At 38.2% G+C, this 20,883-nt stretch overlaps 1 protein-coding gene across 1 annotated transcript in view; it reads left to right on the top strand.

Moving 5' to 3' along the window:
• Window positions 1-20,883, top strand: part of fstl5 (follistatin-like 5) — a 145,408-nt gene that overhangs the window by 52,355 nt on the left and 72,170 nt on the right. The window contains exons 4-5 of the mRNA XM_053631786.1: window positions 4,584-4,780; window positions 8,324-8,444. Coding sequence (XP_053487761.1) covers window positions 4,584-4,780; window positions 8,324-8,444 — 318 coding nt within the window. The remainder of the gene's footprint in view (window positions 1-4,583; window positions 4,781-8,323; window positions 8,445-20,883) is intronic.

Here is a 20,883-nt window from a genome sequence, read left to right as displayed (position 1 = left end):
TAAGTGTATGTCAAGGTACTATAGGTTGTTTTCACATAATTGCCATGAAGTGCAGGAGTTCCTGAAAGGTTCCTTCATGACCAGATGAAATTAATTCCATATAGTTCAGTGGTCCCTGTTAAAGCTTAATCCGAGAAAAGTAACATTTAAGGTGAATGTCATGGAAGGATAGCGCCGGTCTTACAGTATACCAACAGTTATCTAGTGTCTTTTTTATGTTTGCCATTTATTGAACTATCTCCAATCTTGCTGCTGCCAGAGAAAAACGACCCTCATTCATTTTCTTCTTTGGACTCTTCTAGGTCAAATAGTTCTTTTTGTCAAGCCACTTAGAATGGATATGCCTTTGAAGAAGGACTAATAACTAATGCAGATTTGTTTGTGTTGGCAAATTGCTGTGGTATAAGAAGAATCAAACACTTTGGGACGTGCCGTTATTGGAAAATAATCAACTAATGGGTGGTAACAGTAACTCCACACAACTCCACTATTGATTATTTTCCTATAACGCCACACCCGCAAGTGTTTCATTCCTTCCGTATTGTATATCACTGCATTACCGTGTATGTCCTCATCGCAGTCTGTTACGGCTCACTACATTCAAGTCTAGATAAATTTCCAGCAAGACATTTGAGCAGCCACAGCAGCATGACCCATCAGCATATATCAGGTCACCCCTGACCGCTGCACAACATTGCTCTGTATACTGCTGTCACACACCTTCAATTATGCAGGAACACAGTCTGGGGTGAAGCAGGGCTGTCGTCAGACACCATGTTATTCCTAGCAAGGCTGAAACACTCCCACGCATCCTGATTGAGATGAGTCAGAGTGGAATGCACAATACCAATGATGACTCTGTAATAAACAACCTTGCATTCATTAACTCTCTTTCATCTGGGTACGAAGATAACGTACGCACGCGCGTATGTGTGTGTGTGTGTGTGGAGTACATAGTGTGGTTGTAGGAACTTCTACAAGCTGAACAAAGTAAATAAAGACTTGAAGGTCATTTTTGAATGAGCAGAAAATGAGTAAACTAATGCCTGTGTGTGTTTGCGTGTGTACCAGAAATATGAGAATCGCATTCAGTACAGAAGCCAGCTGATCTGTTAAATTCTTCAAGGCTGTGCGTTTATACCACGGTATTGTTGAATTCTCAAACATGACTGAAAGTTATTGTTGATTCCTTTTCTGTAACAGCAGTTCTACAAGACAGGTAGTTGCCAGGTTCGTAATAATGCGCTCCTTCTAATACGTTATCGTTTTTATAGTAGCAGATCATTCGGCGCGACCGATATGGTGGACGCTCCATATGATCTACGTAATCTGATAATATGAGTTTCATGATACATGGATTGGGGGGGGGGGACGACATGCTGTTATTTAATCAAATGTTTCGTTGTGAAAATATGTGTAAGGTGGAAATTTATTAGACATTTATGAAAGGAGTCTCCAGTGTCAGCGATTATCTGTTATTGTTTAGTTTGCACCTTCCTGTGATATTTTCCAACCAATTCTGTTGGTTCTATTTCTCAAAATATATACAAACTAGTATCCTAATTTAAACCATTATGACTATGAAGAGGCAGTTCCTAAGGATGAATGAATGAATAAATGCTGTGCTTGAATTTAGTCTTTGTTTGTTCCGCAAGTTTTATATCTGACTAAATGGGGGGGAAAAAACTCTTCATACTCACACGTCTCTACTTTTAGACAGAGACCTTGTGAAACAAGCATAAAAAAAAAACAACAACAAATAGTGTACCTGCTATTCATATCTGGGTCTGTCTGGAACACATTGTCTGTCTGTTCATTGTGAATAGTATATCAGTATCTGTATATATTCAGTCAATGTTCACATCAAACATCAGAATGGAGAAAAAAAAATGTGATCTCAGTGACTCGGTGACCTTTAGAAACTGCTGAACTCCTGGGGTTTCCTACAGAGAATGGTGCGAAAAGAGAAGAAGAAGAAGAAAAAAAAAAAAACATCTAGTGAGCCTTGGCAGTTCTGTGGGCACAAATGCCTTGTTGATGAGTGAGAATGGCCAGACTGATTTGAGCTGGCAGGAAGGCTACGATAACCTAAATAACCACTCTTTACAAAAGTAAGTGAACAGAAAAGCATCTCAGAACTTTCTGAATCATGAGGAGGACGTGCTATAAGAGCAGACAACGACCTCGGGTTCCACTTCTGGACTGTTGAAGATTGGAAAAAAGAGTCTAGTTTCAGAATTAGATAAAATTGCATGAACGAGCAGAGGTACAGCTGTTCTAATGAAAGCGGCTGTATATACTTTGTGCACACAAATCAGGAGAAGATCAAGTAGTCATGTGTGGATGAACTCCTTGACACGTGTCAGTGAAACCACTCAAACAGTCCAAAGAGTCCAGCTGCTCCTCTTCTTCCATCGCTCTTCATCTTTCTTTTCTCTCCTGTTGCCTTTCATTCACCCTCTTATGATCAGGCTCAAAGGAGAAAGCGGTGGCTCAAGCACTCCAAACTAAAAAAAAAAAAAATCTCCAGATTTAGGTGATGAAAATGTTGCAGTCACTTTGAAGAACCACTTGACAAGTTGCTCCAAACAGATTTTTTCTAACTGTGAGAAATGTTTGAAGTACTTAACACCTATGGCTGTTCTTGCTAGAATTACCCATGGTGCGTTTTTGCCGCTCGCTGCTTGTCTGTGACTCATCATCGGTTTTGATCTTTCATGACAAGCACGTTGATTGAAATTCATCTTCATGATAATGGAGAAAATCTGACAAACCTTTGCTACTTGTTTGCATAAAGAAAAGTACATTTTTTATAGTTACTCTATAAAAAAAATATATATATATATATATATATATATATATATATATATATATTGAGCTTCTGAACCGTGTTACGAGTGACAATCATTCTAGTTTAATGAGAAAATCAGGGCTGAGGTTTTGAGTAAAGTGTTATGAAGCATTCCTGCATTTTATTTTAGAGTCTGTATGAGTAAAATACCCCGAACTGTCAATCAAATAAGTTAATATCAGCTGAAATATTGTCATGTGGCGGATGAGTCATGAAATTGATGTTGATATAAAAGCTTTTTTCAAGCATTAGCCTGGGGTTGGCGGTTTGATTCCTGGCCCACATGTCTCCACATGCCGAAGTGTCCTTGGGCAAGATGCTGAACCCTAAGTGGCTCGCGATGGCAGGCTAGCGCCTTGCATGGTAGCCCTGCTGCCATTGGTGTGTGAGTGTGTGTGTGTGTGAATGGGTGAATGAGAAACAGTGTAAAGTGGCTGTGGGCGGCTGTGGCTCAGTTGGTAGAGCAGATTGTCCACGAATCGTAGGGTTGGCGGTTCGATTCCCGGCCCACGTGACTCCACATGCCGAGGTGTCCTTGAGCAAGACACTGAATAAATAAATAAAGCAACTGAACCCCAAGTTGCTCCCGATGGCAAGTTAGCGCCTTGCATTGTTAGGCAGTTATTGGTGTGTGAGTGTGAATGGGTGAATGAGACACAGTGTAAAGTGCTTTGGATAAAAGTGCTATATAAGTGCGCCATTTACCATTAAAGTGCTTTGTACAACCGCTAGGGTTAAAAAGTGTTCTATAAGTGCAGACCATCTACCATTTGAGTGAACATTTGTATCGCCTTAGGACAAAATGAACAGATAGTAACATGAGCTCACGATCAACCCTGGAGCTTGGAGGCAGTAACATTACTATTAAATTTTGTATTTATTTACATTTTTTAAAGATATTTTTTACACCATATTTCATTTGAAAGCAAAGAAAATTTCTACTTCGTTTTTCAGTCCAAATCCCCAATTTTAGGCAGTAACACTACCTAAAATTGGGGATTTGGACTGAAAAACGAAGTAGAAATTTTCTTTGCTGTCAAATGAAATATGGTGTAAAAAATATCTTTAAAAAATGTAAATAAATACAAAATTTAATAGGAGTCTAGTATATTGCCAGCGTATTCCTGCATGAATATTCCTAGTCATAAGTATCAAATGAATCCCTGCTGATGTGGTTGAATTTAACAAAATGGTTTTCACACTTGTTAGTCGTCAGCTTAAAAAAAATAGCACTTGATGCAGCACATCCTATAATTTTGCATTTGTTTAATATTGTGCCAACAGTTAAGCTAGTTTATCAAGCATTTAATTCACTATTTTGTTTTGTTCAGTTAATAATATAATGGCAGTGTTTTTGTTAATTTTATGATATATATTTTTTATATAAATAATATGTATTTATTTATTTATTTATTTATTTATTTATTTATAGTAATAAACTATATTTTAATTGAAATATGTGATTGTTTGTTTGTTTGTGTGTTTATTTTGACCCATAAACCACGAGGGTGCACAAAACTCAACTGTTGATTACATTGAATGTATATTTTTAAAAAATATTTAAATGTTTAAGGTGTACAACGACAGCGAAACTACTTTTATTAATATTTTTATAATAGCCATTTACATACAGTATACAGTACAGCACAAAGCTCACTCCTAGATGGACACATTTCTGCTAGATTGCAGGACTCCGTGTGATCTTCATTTCTCATCTCTCGTCTCTCTACAGATGATAACTGCCGTCTCTTCAATTACAAGAAACTGAAGAGCAAGGTGTTGAACCTACATGCTCTTCGCTTCATACCACCAGAAGCCCAGGACAGCTATGAGAAGAACATGGCATCCAGGAAGCATGTAGTGGATCTGATGTACAAGCGCTTCGATGCTGATGGGAATGGACAAGTGGACAGCAGCGAGCTTTCACAGGTGAAAAATCTCAACTTAAAAACGGATCCTTGAGCACCTTTATCAAGCTTTTATGATTTTTAAAAAAATTTTTAAATCCTTTCAGGGGGATTCAAAAGACTGATCAAAATCTGAAACTTGTTTAAAAAAAACTCATTGAAAGTTTGGAATGACGTAAAATCATGCTCATGCATGCAAATTGGCTCTCAATGCCATATGAAAAGGGGGCGGGGTATAAAGATTGAACATTACGATATGAAAAGGAGGTGGGGTGTAAGGTGTGAACATTGCCATATGAAAAGGGGGCGGGGTGTAAGGTGTGAACATTGCCATATGAAAAGGGGGCGGGGTGTAAGGTGTGAACATTGCCATATGAAAAGGGGGCGGGGTGTAAGGTGTGAACATTGCCATATGAAAAGGAGGCAGGGTGTAAGGTTTCGACATTACCATATGAAAAGGAGGAGGGTGTAAGGTTTGAACATTACCATATGAAAAGGAGGCAGGGTGTAAGGTTTGAACATTGCAATATGAAAAGGGGGCGGGGTGTAAGGTTTGAAAATTACCATATGAAAAGGAGGCGGGGTGTAAGGTTTGAACATTACCATATGAAAAGGAGGCGGGGTGTAAGGTTTGAACATTACAATTTGAAAAGGGGGCGGGGTGTAAGGTTTCAACAATACCATATGAAAAGGAGGCAGGATGTAAGGTATGAGCATTACAGTATGAAAAGGGGGCGGGGTGTAAGGTTTCAACAATACCATATGAAAAGAGGCAGGGTGTAAGGTTTGAGCATTACAATATGAAAAGGGGGCGGGGTGTAAGGTTTCAACATTACCATATGAAAAGAGGCAGGGTGTAAGGTTTGAGCATTACAATATGAAAAGGGGGCGGGGTGTAAGGTTTCAACATTACCATATGAAAAGAGGCAGGGTGTAAGGTATGAGCATTACAATATGAAAAGGGGGCGGGGTGTAAGGTTTGAACATTACCATATGAAAAGGAGGCAGGGTGTAAGGTATGAGCATTACAGTATGAAAAGGGGGCGGGGTGTAAGGTTTGAACATTACAATATGAAAAGGGGGCGGGGTGTAAGGTTTCAACAATACCATATGAAAAGGGGGTGGGGTGTAAGGTTTGAATATTACCATATGAAAAGGGGGCGGGGTGTAAGGTTTGAACATTACCATATGAATGAAGCATTACTTAGGTAGTACCTAGTACTTAAGGTAGTGTCCATAGAGCTGTATGAAACCTACATAAACTCTTCCTAAACTGACATAAACCATAGTAAATAAATTAGTTTATCTCAAGTAAAGTAAGTTTAATCAGATTTTTCTGAACACATACCGAAATGGCACAATAATGACAAAATGATTAGATATGTATTATTTCTCAGACCCTAAATTAATGAGTTTAGTTTTGATGTGTCAAGGAATAAACCACATGGGTGTGTGCGGTTATAAGAAAATAATAAATAACAGGTTACTATGATGTGGCCTGACATGAAACAGAGTTACTTTTACCACCTCAGTAGTGACCATCTTCCAGTAGCAGCCCATGCGATGCTGCCGCTGTTGGGGGGAAAAATAATCAATGCCTTCGGTCCAATCAGAATTGAGAAAACTGAGCTACACAATAAGTTGTCATGACATTCTCGAAAATGTCATGGACATTACATCTCTCATTTCAGCTGTTATGTCAACTTGACATCTACTGTAAATGCATAAAGTATTGGGGAGTCTTTAGAACAGCTGATGCCTGCTGTGGGGAAAAAAACCATGGTGTTTGTGTCAGTTGTATAAATGAACACCATAATGTTTTATGTTCACATGATCACGTTTTTACTCCTGAAAGCATTCTATCAAGCAATTTGTCATGCAGTATATAAAGAAATAATTATAGTCTACTAAACGAGTTCAACTTAAATGGCTAAGGAGAGATATAGGGGGGAAAGGTCATCCTACACCAGCACTCTCACATGAATATGGTCCAGAATTAAATGTCCTCTACATCCTCCTTACACGCTTCACTCTGCTTGAATGAACAGTGAAGCTGACATGTGGCTGCGTTGTGCGTTGCTTGCTGACTCGGCCTTATTTATACGCTCTTGAACCAAGATGACAGGCAAGCGTGTACAAAGTGACCTTTTCATGCCCCCTCACTCGGAAAAGGTCAGCGCTGTGAGGTTTTCCCATTATATTACAGGAGTGAAAAAAGTCATTTATGAAGACTATATTATAGAATAAGAAGAATTCTCTTCTGACAGCACTGACTTATCTGTCTGTCTATCTATCTATCTATCTATCTATCTGTCTGTCTGTCTGTGTGCTTGACTGACTGACTGACTATCTGTCTATCTATCTGTCTCTATCTATCTATCTATCTATCTATCTGACTGACTGACTATCTGTCTATCTATCTGTCTCTATCTATCTATCTATCTATCTATCTATCTATCTATCTGACTGACTGACTGACTATCTATCTATCTGTATGTCTGTCTGTCTGCCTGACTGACTGACTATCTGTCTATCTATCTGTATATCTGTCTATCTATCTATCTGTCTGTCTGACTGTCTGTCTATCTATCTATCTATCTATCTGTCTGTCTGTCTGTCTGTCTGACTATCTATCTATCTATCTATCTATCTGACTGACTTACTGACTATCTGTCTATCTATCTATCTGTCTGTCTGTCTATCTATCTGTCTGTCTGACTGACTGTCTATCTATCTATCTGTATGTCTGTCTGTCTGCCTGACTGACTGACTGACTATCTGTCTATCTATCTGTATATCTATCTATCTATCTATCTATCTATCTATCTGTCTGTCTGTCTGACTGTCTGTCTGACTGTCTGTCTGACTGACTATCTATATAACTGTATCTATCATCTGTTTGTTTGTTCATTTGTTTGTTTGTTTGTTTACATACTTGCTGTACATGCACTTTTCCCAAATACATGGTCTATAAGGGTGCACAATCTCAGATATTTCATTATTTATGTATTTGTTTGTTTGTTTATTATTATTATTATTATTATTATTATTATTATTGTTGTTGATGATGATGATGATTTCAAGAAAGGGAAAAAAAGCTGGTGATTGTTTATTTCTGTTATAATTTATGTAATAACATGAGCAATCCTGTTTCTTGGATGTTCCACAACACTGACTGTAACTACAAATGGACAAAAAGTTCTGCATATTGTCCTTTAATATTAAAAACAAATAAATAAATTGACAAATTGCTGTGGTATGAGAAAAATAAAACACTTTGCGCTATAATTATAAAATATAATAAAATAATATAATATAAAATAATCAACTTCTACGTGAACTTCCCTTCACGTCAGGCCACATTACCCCATGATTGATTATTTTCCTGTAACACTATGCCTCGCCATGTTTTATTCCTTACATGCTACTGGAATATAAACCCTGTACCGTTGTATAATATTAAAGCAGAGCTGCAGGAGGTTTGCGTTTGTATCATAACTCCATTCATGAGACAGCAGGAAAGGTTACGAACTAATGGATTCCTCTGCATGTTTCTCTCCTGCAGGTCATCAAACAAGAAGGTTTGAGAAACTCAGCGTCAGAGTGCACACTGTTTGACCTGCTCAAATACAACGATATGGACGACGACGAGCACCTGACCAAGGATGAGTTCTATTTGGCTTTTGGTGAGTGTCGTCTTTCATTTCTTTTCGTTATTTAAAAACAGATCGGTTTTAAAGCTTTAAGGTTTACAATCAGATTACTTTTAAACCCGACGGAGGACCTTCACCCAGAAAGTCAGCTTTCTCTGAAAATACTGTGTCCTGCACTATATTTCGCTACTTATTGCATGTATTACTGCTCAAGGCACATTTTATGAAGCTTGACATCATGCCATCTCAAAGGGCTCTACTTCAATTTCTCAATCCTCCACAAGAGATATAACTCACACAGAGGAAAACGCTGAAGTCCAGCCTCTTGTTTCATTTGCTTGGTTGTGCATTATGCCTAAGGTATTGAGCTGCACCTACAGGGCCGGTTCATCGCATAGAGGTCCTGGTGTTATATGAAACTGCTCTCCGTAAATGAGTATTGAGACACTTCTGCAGGGTTTATAACCTTTGGAATGGATTGGAGTGGAGACTGTTACTGCTCTAATGCTACTTATGTAATAGCAGACAGATTTCTCTGAGCGGTTATGATACTGAGTTGTGTAATGCAACTTTCTAAAATGGTCTCATTATTGCAAATTGGTATGATCCAGTTAAGCTGGTTTCATTATAGGGATCAAAACACAAGCAGGAAGAGTGACCACAGGCAAATCCAAAATCTCTCTCTCTCTCTCTCTCTCTCACTCTCTCTCTCTATTAATGATAGATTTTAGATTTTATTGCAAAACTGCAACCATTATTCTTAAACAGTTCCAACAATGATAGCTATCCATGGCCAGAAGACAAAGAGAGCAATACTGGCCATACTCTCTGGATGTGAGGGATGGCATACACTCTCTCTCTCTCTCTCTCTCTCTCGCTCTCTCTTTCTCTCTCTCCCCTCTTTCTATCACAGTGACACTAGCCAATCGTGGGCATCTGTGAGCTTGAGTAGCAGTTCAAAAAGATGTAGTTGGATGGCTTCATGTGTGCCTCGGGAAGCACATAGCTGGTGTATGTCCCCAGGCTGGGAATTGGCCAAGACTAAGTTAAGGGGAGAATGGGGGGGGGGGACTATTACACACACACACACACACACACACACTTACAAAATTTTATTATGATTTAGAGAAGGCGTTTGCAGACTTTTTGAGCACATTTAATTTTATAAATATTATCCATCCATCCATCCATCCATCCATCCTTTGTCTGGACCGCTTATCTTACACAGGGTTGCGGGGAGCCTGGAGCCTATTCCAGGGGACAAGGAGGGGGGCAGTCTGGATGGGGTGCCAACCCATTGAAGGGCACAATCGCACACACCCATTCACACTATGGACAATTTATAAATGCCAATCATGTTAATGCATGTCTTTAGACTGGCGGAGGAAACCGGAGTACCTGGAGGAAACCCCCGAAGCACAGGGAGAACATGCAACCTCCGCACACACAGGGCGGAGGCGGGATTCAAACCCCCAATCCCAGAGTGTGAGGCAAACACGCTAACCACGCTAGCCACCGTGCCCCTATGAAGCCATAGAGCTCCAGTTTACATTATTTTGATGCTTTTTTTGAGTTATTGAGGTTTGGATTAAAGCCATTCAATTCATGTAACTAATCAAGCAGGATAATAAATATAAGAACTCTAAGAAAAATATATGAGTTGTTTAAAAAATCATCAGCAATCAGCAATCATAAAACATGCACCATATTTGAATATACAGTACTTTATATAAGAGCTGTATTTTTTTTTTTTGCTCTAAAAATAGAGGACAAAAATATCCCATTAAGTCATACGTTCACCTGGAAATATAAGATATATCCATATTTTCCCACTACAAGTGTTGCATTACTGCAATAGTATTGAGTGTGGAGTGCTGGGATGAACAGTTTAGACCACATTTATTACTCAGATTGAATAGAGATATGAATTGAATGTGTTGTAATTTTGCAGCTGTTGGTCTATGACGCCAAAGAAAAAAAAAGAAGAAAAAACCCAGAAACACAGGACGATAGACAGAATATTTGGACTATTCCACAAGTCAACCAAGATGTTCAACCAAAAGTACATCATCCAAAGTTCCTGAAGGTCATGAGAAGAAGGAAATGTAGCTCTCTCATTCTTCTTTCTTTATTTTCAAAATATTGTGATACCGATTGACAGGGTCGCTTCGAAACGTTACACAAACTGTAGAATGAAAGTAAATGATCACTTACTCACTTTCAGTATGTCAGGGTCACGGTGGATCCAGAAACGAAGTGTGAGGCGGAAATGCACTCTGGGTGGGACGACAGTCCATCACAGAGAATTAAAGGAGAATATTAATTGAAAAAAAAAAAAATACATTTAAAGTAAATTTAGAAGGTCCGCATGCTAAGTTTAGTTTTGGCACATTTAAGCAAAGAAACCTTTCTAATTTTTATATTCAATGTTGAATAATAATAATAATAATAATAATAATAATAAAGCATGGTGGGAATGGTGGCTTAGTGGTTGGCATGTTTGCCTCTGCCTAGGTTCCACCGCCTTGCGCCCACGAGTTCCATGGGATAGACTCCAGGCTCCCATCGACCCTATGTATTGTAGGATAAGCGGTACAGAAAATGGATGGAATAATAATAATAATAATAATAATGTTTTCATTTTTTTGTAAGACTTACTAATAGCACCACAATCATGTCACAATCAAATTATCTACTAGTTCTAATTATGAGGTTATTGTAAATCAAATATAATATTATTCAGCTTTTAAAATATACTTTTACTAATTTCTTAAGCTTTAAATGTTCTTATTTTTATTGTCAGATACTTCTCATATATATATATATATATATATATATATATATATATATATATATATATATATATACAGTATTTTATTGGCAGATTGGTTCTTTCTAGAAATAAATGATTAAAATTAATTAAAAAAAAAAGAAAAAGAAAAGAAAGAAAGAAAGAAAAACAACGGAACCCAAATATTTAAGCTAGAAATTAGTTTTGAAAAATTAAAATAAATTTTTTGAAAGTCTAGAAATAGATGTAATAATCATATATTTGTTTCATTGTAATCTTACAACAGGAAATACTAAATACATTCAATTATAATCAAGTCATTTTTTCGCAGTATATATAGCTGCAAGTGACAACCCTCAGGGGTTCATTACTGCTATAATGGCTCCTTTATCCTTTATCTACCGCTACTGAAGTTTTCATACATTTCCAATTAGGGATTCATTTAGATTGCAGACTTTGACTCCTTATCCACAAAGTTCTGTCGTTTATCAAAAAAGGTGCAAATATTGATAAAAGATGCGATCAAATGTATACAGCTTTGTCCTTTCTCTCTCTCTCTCTCACTCTCTCTCGCTCTCTCTCTCTCTCTCTGTCTCGTGATTGTCTCATCTCTCTCACCTCATTTGCCTTTTTAGTCTTGTCCGCTTCTGACATTTTCAATTCACATTTCACTCAGTATCCACTTACATACTGCATTCTAATAAACCCAGAAAGCAATAAAAAAAAATAGAAATGCATAACAAAGCACTGTTATTTTTCAGTTTTTAAATTATTTTTTTATTTTGGCCACAAATTACATCCCACATCAACCTCTGTGCATAACTCCCACTCTGGAGGGCATTTGGTGTGTGTGTTTGTGTGTGTGTGTGTGTGTGTGTGTGTGTGTGTGTCTGTGTATGTGTCTATGGGGAGCCGCTTCAGTGAGAAAAGAGCATGTTATTCTGTGCTTCATATATTTTCGAGTTGTTTTCTAGTTTTCTTTCAAAGCCGAACTTAAAATGAAAAGAAGATTTCGTGTCAACAGGTTGCCTCGGAGAAGATTTATTCTCCTCTAGGTCTTCTTCTCCAATTCTTTCTCTTGAGAATGGCCTTCACGGGACTGCAGAGTTTACAGAACGAGAAAGCCATCAGATATATTGAAACAGCTTATAGACTTATATGATTATCCACTGTAGGTCTAACATATTAAGGGTTTATTACTTAACCCACTGCTCTCCTTTGACCAAATCCGGAAACATGTGCCGCCGAAGGTTAAACGAATGCGTGTTTTAATTTGTGATTTAAATATCTGGCTCCATTTAATTAATTACCTGACTCCAAAAGATAATCTTCTACTTAGTGCTGGAAGTATAATATCTCAGTGTCCTGATTATTAGTCTAAAACAGTTTCATCTTAAAGTGACGTTCCTACGTCAGAGGCTTTTATATAGTCTATAATAAACAGTTTATTTATTTATTTTTTTAGCTCAGAGGTTTATATCGACGTCTAGGCCTTTCTTATTTACTTGTCAGAGGTCGATTTTAACGTGTCCAACATTAGGCAACTTTAGCTTGGGAAACTATTTGTAATAACCGTATAAATACAGTCACGCACTTTTCCTCACGGAAGAACCATCGAATATTTAAAGATAGTAACGACTAATGAATTTATTACACAAAATCATAACAGAAGACATACATGGAATGGAGATGAATGTAATATACGGGAATGTTGATCTGCGTCACGGACATAGGATGCGTGATAATAATAGCACTAATGGCACAAAAGGTTATATGTTATATGTTATAAGCCACTTCCTTGATGTTACCAGCCACTTTCTGTGTTACAAGCCAACCTTGGCTTCCTCTTAAGTATATCCTCTTATACCCCTGAGCCTCTTTGAAATGTATAGTGACCAAGATACCAAAAGGGAATGAACCAATGTGTTTTATGTCAGAATGGAACCCAGCTGCTTAAGAACTATATGTTAAATAAGTTCCCGAGAATGAGTCGGTGGGAAGAATGTCTCCCATGCTGTGTGGAGAAAGAGCACATATTACAACATATATTGTAAAGGTTGTTTCCTAAACCTATATGATATTTATGATATCATCACATCACATTTCACCAAGAGATATGGATAAAACATGCCCTGAGTAATACAGTTCTTAAAGACAGTTTAGATGATCAGGTTGAGTTCACATGGAATCTCTGAAACACATTCCTGATCATCTTCTACAAATCCCTCGTCCGGGACGTCTGAACGCAGAGCCATTTTAACAGCCCGAGAACATGTGTGGGAGTCATCGGTGGGAGATCGAAGGGCAGTGATGATACAGGTGATGATATCGAGCTGACCAGGATATAACTCCTGAAGATTCAGGTCCACCAGGCGTCTTTAGCTGTGTGGAATCACTGGTCAGGAATCTTGCGGTCTGGTTTGCACTTTGTTGCAGCTGAGGTCGGTAGCCTGGTGTGGGCTCGTGTGCCGTCCTAGCAGGCTGTGGCTCTCCTTCCAGCAGAAAGATGAATCATTATCCAGTGATACTCTTCTCCAAGATGCATGAATATCCCATTTTGAAGTCATCCCTTACTTCTTTCGCATCCCGCAGGAGACCCCCATTCTTCTCAGAGGTCCTCAATCCTTCGGAAACTTTTCTCTTATTATTTGGATATTCTGATATACTTCCATTGGACACATATTGCAACTGTAAACTCAGAATGGCCACCTACACATGGCATAGTTTCATATTTCATAGAAAAAAACAATGTAGTGAATATTTCTTTACCTTTAAGGGATACGACCATTTGGTCCCATTCGAGAACCTGATCCTTGATAATGAGCTCTAAGTTATTCAATTTTAAAAAAAGTATGCTCAGGATGTCTAAAAGGGTGTGCAACATGCATGTTAATCAGCAGCTATAGTAAATAAATAAAAGGATGTGATATTGGATCACAGATAAATCTGATTTTGTACATATCGTTATGACAACTATAGAAATGAATTTTTCCCAGTGTTGACTAGACTATACCGATACCCTCCTCGGGTACTGAGAAGTAGCCTAATATATTTCAGTTGTAAAATCAAACAAACAGAAAAGATAGACACATGTGAGGATGTTGCTGTAAATTGATCAGAGAAAATGAAGATAATTACTTTTTTATTATTTAAAAAAAAAACAAACAAACAAAAAAAAAAAACCTCAGTGGATCCAGAGTTTCTTCTGGGCACAGCTTTCTAATTCCTATATGTATTAAGACAGCTAATTTGTGTTTTCCCTTTGTGTGTGTGTGTGTGTGTGTTTTACTTAAGTGTAAGCAGTAGAACAAGGCACTTAATTGTTCTCAGTTAGTGCTGGAAAAAATTGGAAAAACCTTGTGCTATACCAGCGAGCCAGAATTAGAACTACTAATAATAATGCGCAAGATGTGAACTGGCTCTATTAGCTATCCTGTTGCTGTGTGAGAGCATTTTATATTAACTACAGAGGTTTACCACCTCTAAATGCTGTGAGGAGAAGCATTACAAGAAGTTTAAAATTAAGCAGTCAGCTCTACTCCTGAGTAGGGCTTTGTTAGTGATATTTACGGTAAATAATAATAATAATAATAATAATAATAATAACTCACACAATGCCATTAGGAGAGATCAGAAAACGTTCAACATAGTTAGCACACGAGTCTTGCTTAATCTAATGACTATTTCAAGATCAGATTGTAGGTTTAACCTCAAACATAACCTTACTGGCTGTGGTTAACATGTACAGCTTTGGTAGGCCTAAATCCTACAATTTTACCCAAATCCAGTCTTATGTGACAATTCCAACTACTTACTACAGTACATTAACAACTATAGGACAGCTGTACAGTATTTGCATCAGTCTAAATGTGTATTCAATACATAAACGTCTTTAGCTACATTAGCCTAAATGCACTATAATGCATTAACAACTATTCAACATCAGCTAACGCTACATTAGTCTAAATAGCATGTGTTTCTATAAGAACAATTGTCTTCGTATTCGATGTAAGAAACTGTCATTTTAACATGATAATCTAAGTTCAGATATCGAGGTATTTTATAAACTAGCCGGTTACAACAGATTCGGACAAATTGGGACATTTCAGAAATCTTTGTCAGGACAGAAGTGCATAAAGCATGGAAGGTCATTAACCATGGCATCGTCAAAACCAATGCTTAATATTAGAGGACAGTTATCCCCTTTGCTAAAAGCCCCAAAATTCTTGGCACTTCATTGAACAGAGCTATAAGTTCACGCAGTATTTTTTGCACAGGTACATTTATATGAGCTGTTTGATCTGAACGTGCATTTTTGCACCAAAGCAAACAAGGTGGTGGACGGGCGTTCCCTAAAGACCAGCATTTCTGGACCGCGTGGCCAATTTTCTGACAGAAGGAATATATGAGGTGCTTAATATATGAGGTGGATCTCACACTTTGATTTGCGCACACTTTTGCATTGCATTTAAATTCTGGCTTCTCATCAACTATCCACTGCAGCGACGCAGTCTGGTGTTTATCCTGTCTGTTGCGTCGTTCTATTCCGGATGCCCAGCTAAGTATTGAATTAAACGTGCTTGCAGGTGGATTTACACCCGAACGACGTGCCTGTTGCACATGTGGACCTGCATTGTTTTTAAGATATTCCAGCCGAATCTGATTGTCTTTAGTTGGTTCAGCAAAGCCGGGGAACTCCCTAAAGGTTACCCAAAAGGTGCTCAGCAAATTCGTTAAAAGATCCCTCTCCTTGCTTTACGCCCACTATTCTGTCCTATTGTGCTGGAACATCTCCTGTAAGGTCTATAAGAGCTTGTTTAAGTCTTGCTAGCACATCAGTGTTTGTTTATCCCAATAAAGGATTAATTATTGTGACATTTTATAACTCTCCTGGAATGTCAGACACTAATTCATGTGTTCCTTCCGAGCGACATTACAATTACGGTACACTAAGTATCCAATAGCCGATATACTACGTTTATTAAACTTTGGCTCGCTTAAGAAAACATGTGGTACTTTAGTGTCGTTTTTGGTGCCATGTTCCGAAAAAGAACCTCTCTAGAACAGACTCACTGTGCACGTCTACAGCTAAACCTTCGTGTTGCATGCTAGTTAATGTTTCTTTCACATCATCAGCCCACATTCGCATGAATTCTTGCTGGATTTCGCTCGTCTTTCCCGTAGCCATTGTGTATAAAGCTAACGTTCTTTCTCAGACGCGCGTCGGAGCGCCTGAAACACTGTTGGGTTTTCCAAGCCGTTCTACAGACGCGTCTATATCGTGCACCTATAGCTTTCCCTGCTCCTGAAGAGTAAGATAAGTTTGTCTTACCTTCGAGAGGGTCAAACCAAAGTAGTGTCAAAGACTTCCTACTAATTCAGGTCTTAGGAAGATGTTATAAAATGCTCATACAGTCACAATTGGTAGACTACTATAGAACTATACTGTTCTGTACTGTATACTTCTACACCACTCCATCAGTTCTCTATATATGAAACCTATCAGGTATACTGATGCTTTGATATTTCAGAAACACTGTGATTTTTTTCAGTAAGACTCTTCTTTTTTTTTTTCTTTTCCTTTTCAGTTTAGTTGTTGCCAATTCTCAGCCTTTATCTAAGTCCCCTTCTATTGCCTGACAGCTAACAATCTAGGAAGGTGAAGGCTAACACATTCTTCCTCCAAGATACATGTAGGCCCAGAGAAAAATATCTTTAGTTTTCTTTATTTATTCCGTGATTTTCGCCGTGTTGGCTGCACGAGGTGAAGTTAAAAACGTTACTTGGAAATGGAAATATTTTCAACAAATACCATTTGAAAGGCTTGAAAAAAATGTATTCCTCGCACGGGGGCTTAACGATTAGTATGTTTGCCTTGCACCTCTGGGGTTCTATTCCCGCCTCCACCCTGCGTGTGTGGAGTTTGCTTCAGGGGTTTCCTCCGGGTACTCCGGTTTCCTCCCCAGTCCAAAGACATGCGTTGTAGGCTGATTGGCATTTCCAACACTGTCTGTAAAGTGTGAATGGGTTTGTGACTGCCCGTTCAGGGTGTCCCCCATCTTGTATGCCAAGTTTAATGGGGATAGGCTCCAGGCTCCCCGTGACCCTGTGTAGGATAAGCAGAGCAGAAAAAGGATAGATGGATAGAACATAAATAATATAATGTAGATACAATAAGTAGACCTGAGTATTCAGCATACTCAATTATATGTTCTATTTGTATTACTCCATATAAAAGTTGGAATATTGAAAACGTGGGTCTTCAAAAATACACAAGTGACTAACACTGGACACACTAGAACGTGAAAGTGTCTCGATTCGTCTCGGACAGCAACAAAGGAACCGCTAATCGACTGCGTCGTTGTCCTAGCCGGGGAATACGTAATCGTTGTGAAACTGTTTGGAAATCATACTGAACATTAGAGCTCTCTGCCACAAGGCTAATGGATAAAGGCAATGGTATAACTAGTTCAACTGGACTAGTTCAACAAACAGACTTCATATAAAAACCATAATGAACTTTCTTTTACTTTCACACTATCCGTTGTCACCCAGATGAGGACGGGTTCCCTTCTGAGTCTGGTTCCTCTCAAGGTTTCTTCCTCATATCATCTTAGGGAGTTTTTCCCTCGCCACCGTCACCACCGTCGTGCTCAATAGGGATAAATTCACACTCTTAAAATCTGTATCCTGTGTTTAGATGCTTCTGTAAAGCTGCTTTGAGACAACGTCCATTGTTAAAAGCGCTATACGAATACAATTGAATTGAATTATAACCGTAGAGATGAAAGCACCAGCTTTCCAGGGTGTACCCCGTCTTGTGCCCGATGCTCCCTGGGATAGGCTCCAGGTTCCCCGTGACCCTGAAAAGGATAAAATGGTATAGAAGATGGATGAATGGATATTTATTTTTTAAATCATCAATGACCAGAATCTTATCTAGCCTAACTGAAAGAAAATGAAGGACTGAACAGTGAACATGCAAAATGATCACTTGTTGTTATTAGCACGCCCCGAACTGGGAAAGTCTGGCCTCACAGAAAAATATGAGTTTTAATCATGACATAGTGGTGATATTCAACTTGTAATGACAATATTTCGGACAGGAATTCAACCTCATAATCTCCCAAGAACAAGATGGAGCACTTTTCTACTCTACACCACATTTTGTTGGTATCTCCATTGCCAAGTGACCCAAACTACAAGTAACCCTTTTTGCCTAGACACCAAATATCATTTCATGCTTTCACCTAAGTTAGAAAGCCACGGAATGGAAGAAAAAAAAAAAGACATATCCCAATGTGTAAGCAGGTGTAGTGGTTTCTTTTAACCATTAGAATGATTAAATACGAATGACGAAAATAGTTCATCTCGACCATGAGGCCAATTCCCATTAGGAACTGTTGATTTATTTGTTTTTACAGGTTTTTTTTTTCTTTTATTTATTTCCCAACTGTATCATCTTATCGATTCGGTATTTATCACACTAACCCTAATTCACATGCAGCCTTCAAAGTTAAACCAAATTCCAAATAGTTTCCTATTCATGAAATGTGCTCAAGTACATAGTGAACAACATAATGCCTGTTAGACCAAATATAGTGCGCTATGTGCCTGATAGAAAGCCATTCATCATGTAGATTTAGTAGAGGCGTGACACAAGATCATCTGACGTTACTACTTGTTGCGATGAAATTATTGGCACCCTCATCTTCATTTGGGTCGTTCAGCAAACTTGCTTGCTCAGTGGGAGCACTATAAAGTAGACGAACGCTTTCAGGGATATTTATATTGATTTTATTTGCACAATATTTGGTTTGGCTTCACTCACTATGCTAATTTTTGACTTCCTTTATGATTCGTTTTGTCGACAAAGTCTGTCAAGGCTCAGACATTTGTATGTTGTTGACGACAAGGTGTAATTGACTATCCAGGTGGGAGAAAAGTTCTCTACAAGACAGAGCACTGAATACAACATATCTAATATGTTAATATGGATGACCATGTCTGTAATTATCTCTGCATAACAAAGGATGCCTGAAGTCTTAACATTTTAGCCTGATTTTGTAAAATATTCAAGTGTGAGCTGCTGTGACTGGGGAGATACCATGAATAATTCATCCTGTACACCCTTCCATACACTCAAAATTCATCTCGGTATAATCAGTTTTCCCAGTGGTGTTCTGTAAAACTGACGAAATTGAACTGCATTTTAATTCTGTAATAAACTATAGTACGAAAGGCATATGTTTTTTTTTTTTTTTTCTTTTTAACATAGATCCCTGTTCGTTTTTTTTGTTTGTTTGTTTGTTTGTTTTTTTCCCCCCCAATCACATTAAACATCATATTTACTATGCATTTGTGTATATAGTGTGGTGGAGTACACACACTGCAGTTTTCGGCTCGAAGTCAGTGTTCTAGCTATTGATGGAGAGTGACAGACCATGAGGGCATGAAATGGTTCGGTTTGCAGAGCCTCAGTCTCCCTTGGGCTTCAAGAGGAGCGAGAGACTGCACATGAGAATCGTGAAAAGAGAAAGAGGGGGGAAAATGGGAGAGACTTTCAAGCCAGGGTTTTCGTGATATGAGAAATTTTTTGTTTTATTTTTATATTAATGCCATTGTTATCAGTACCACAGTGATACATAGAAAAACTTGTCATTAGACGTGCAGTTTTGATTGGATCAAAAACCAAACCTATTCAGATTGTAGTAGCTACACTGCAAAAAAAAAAAAAAATGCCATCTGAGCAAGTGAAAATATTTTGACGACAGACAAATGTACAGTACATGTGTACTATCTCCTATTATAAAATCACAATAAACCAAATATGAGATTATTAAACCCGTTTCTATTCTATTCCACATTTCTACTACTTTCAAACTTTACGTTTTCTTATTCTATTGACAATTTTGATTCTTTCTAGAAAAACACAGTGGCTTAATGGTTAGCACGTTTACCTCGCACCTCTGGGTAAAGTGTGTGTGAGGTGTCCCCTGGGTACTCCTCTGAGTATTCCAGTTTCCTCCCCCAGTCCAAAGACGTGTGTTGTACGCTGATTGGCATTTCCAAAGTGTCTGCTGTGTGTGTGTGTGTGTGTGTGTGTGTGTGTGTGTGTGTGTGTGTGTGATTCTGCCCTGTGATGGATTGGCACCCCGTTCGATGGATGGGTGTCCCCCATCTTGTGCGCAGAATTCCTTGGGATAGGCTCCAGGATCCCTCACGAACCTGTGTACCATAAGTAGTTTGGAAAACTGGATGGATTAATGGATGGATCTGCCAATAGATCAAGAACATTTGAAGCTTGAAATGACTAAAAATGGCTAGAAACAGGTTTAATAATCATATATTTCGTTTACTGTAATCTTATAAAAGGAAATGCTAGCTATTTCTGCCTATGTTCAAGATGTTACCACTTGCCAAGATGTATTGTTTTGGAGCGTACGCTCTGCTTTGCCCTTATTTTAAATGACAAAGCCACTCCAAAATGACCTAGAAATGATTTTTATTCCATTTCTAAACTTGCTTATACATTCAGCAGAGATTGAGTTATGTAAACCACGAGCCAGTTTTGAATAATAATACTAAATGTAAAATATAATGCTGCTGTAAACACGGTCACTCTGCGTAACAAGGTTTGAATTGCTAGCTCACACGATGAACGTTGTTTTGATCGAGGTG

Source organism: Ictalurus furcatus, chromosome 8 (genome assembly GCF_023375685.1).
Source record: "Ictalurus furcatus strain D&B chromosome 8, Billie_1.0, whole genome shotgun sequence".
Classification (NCBI taxonomy): domain Eukaryota; kingdom Metazoa; phylum Chordata; class Actinopteri; order Siluriformes; family Ictaluridae; genus Ictalurus; species Ictalurus furcatus.
This window is presented reverse-complemented; position numbering and strand designations above follow the sequence as displayed.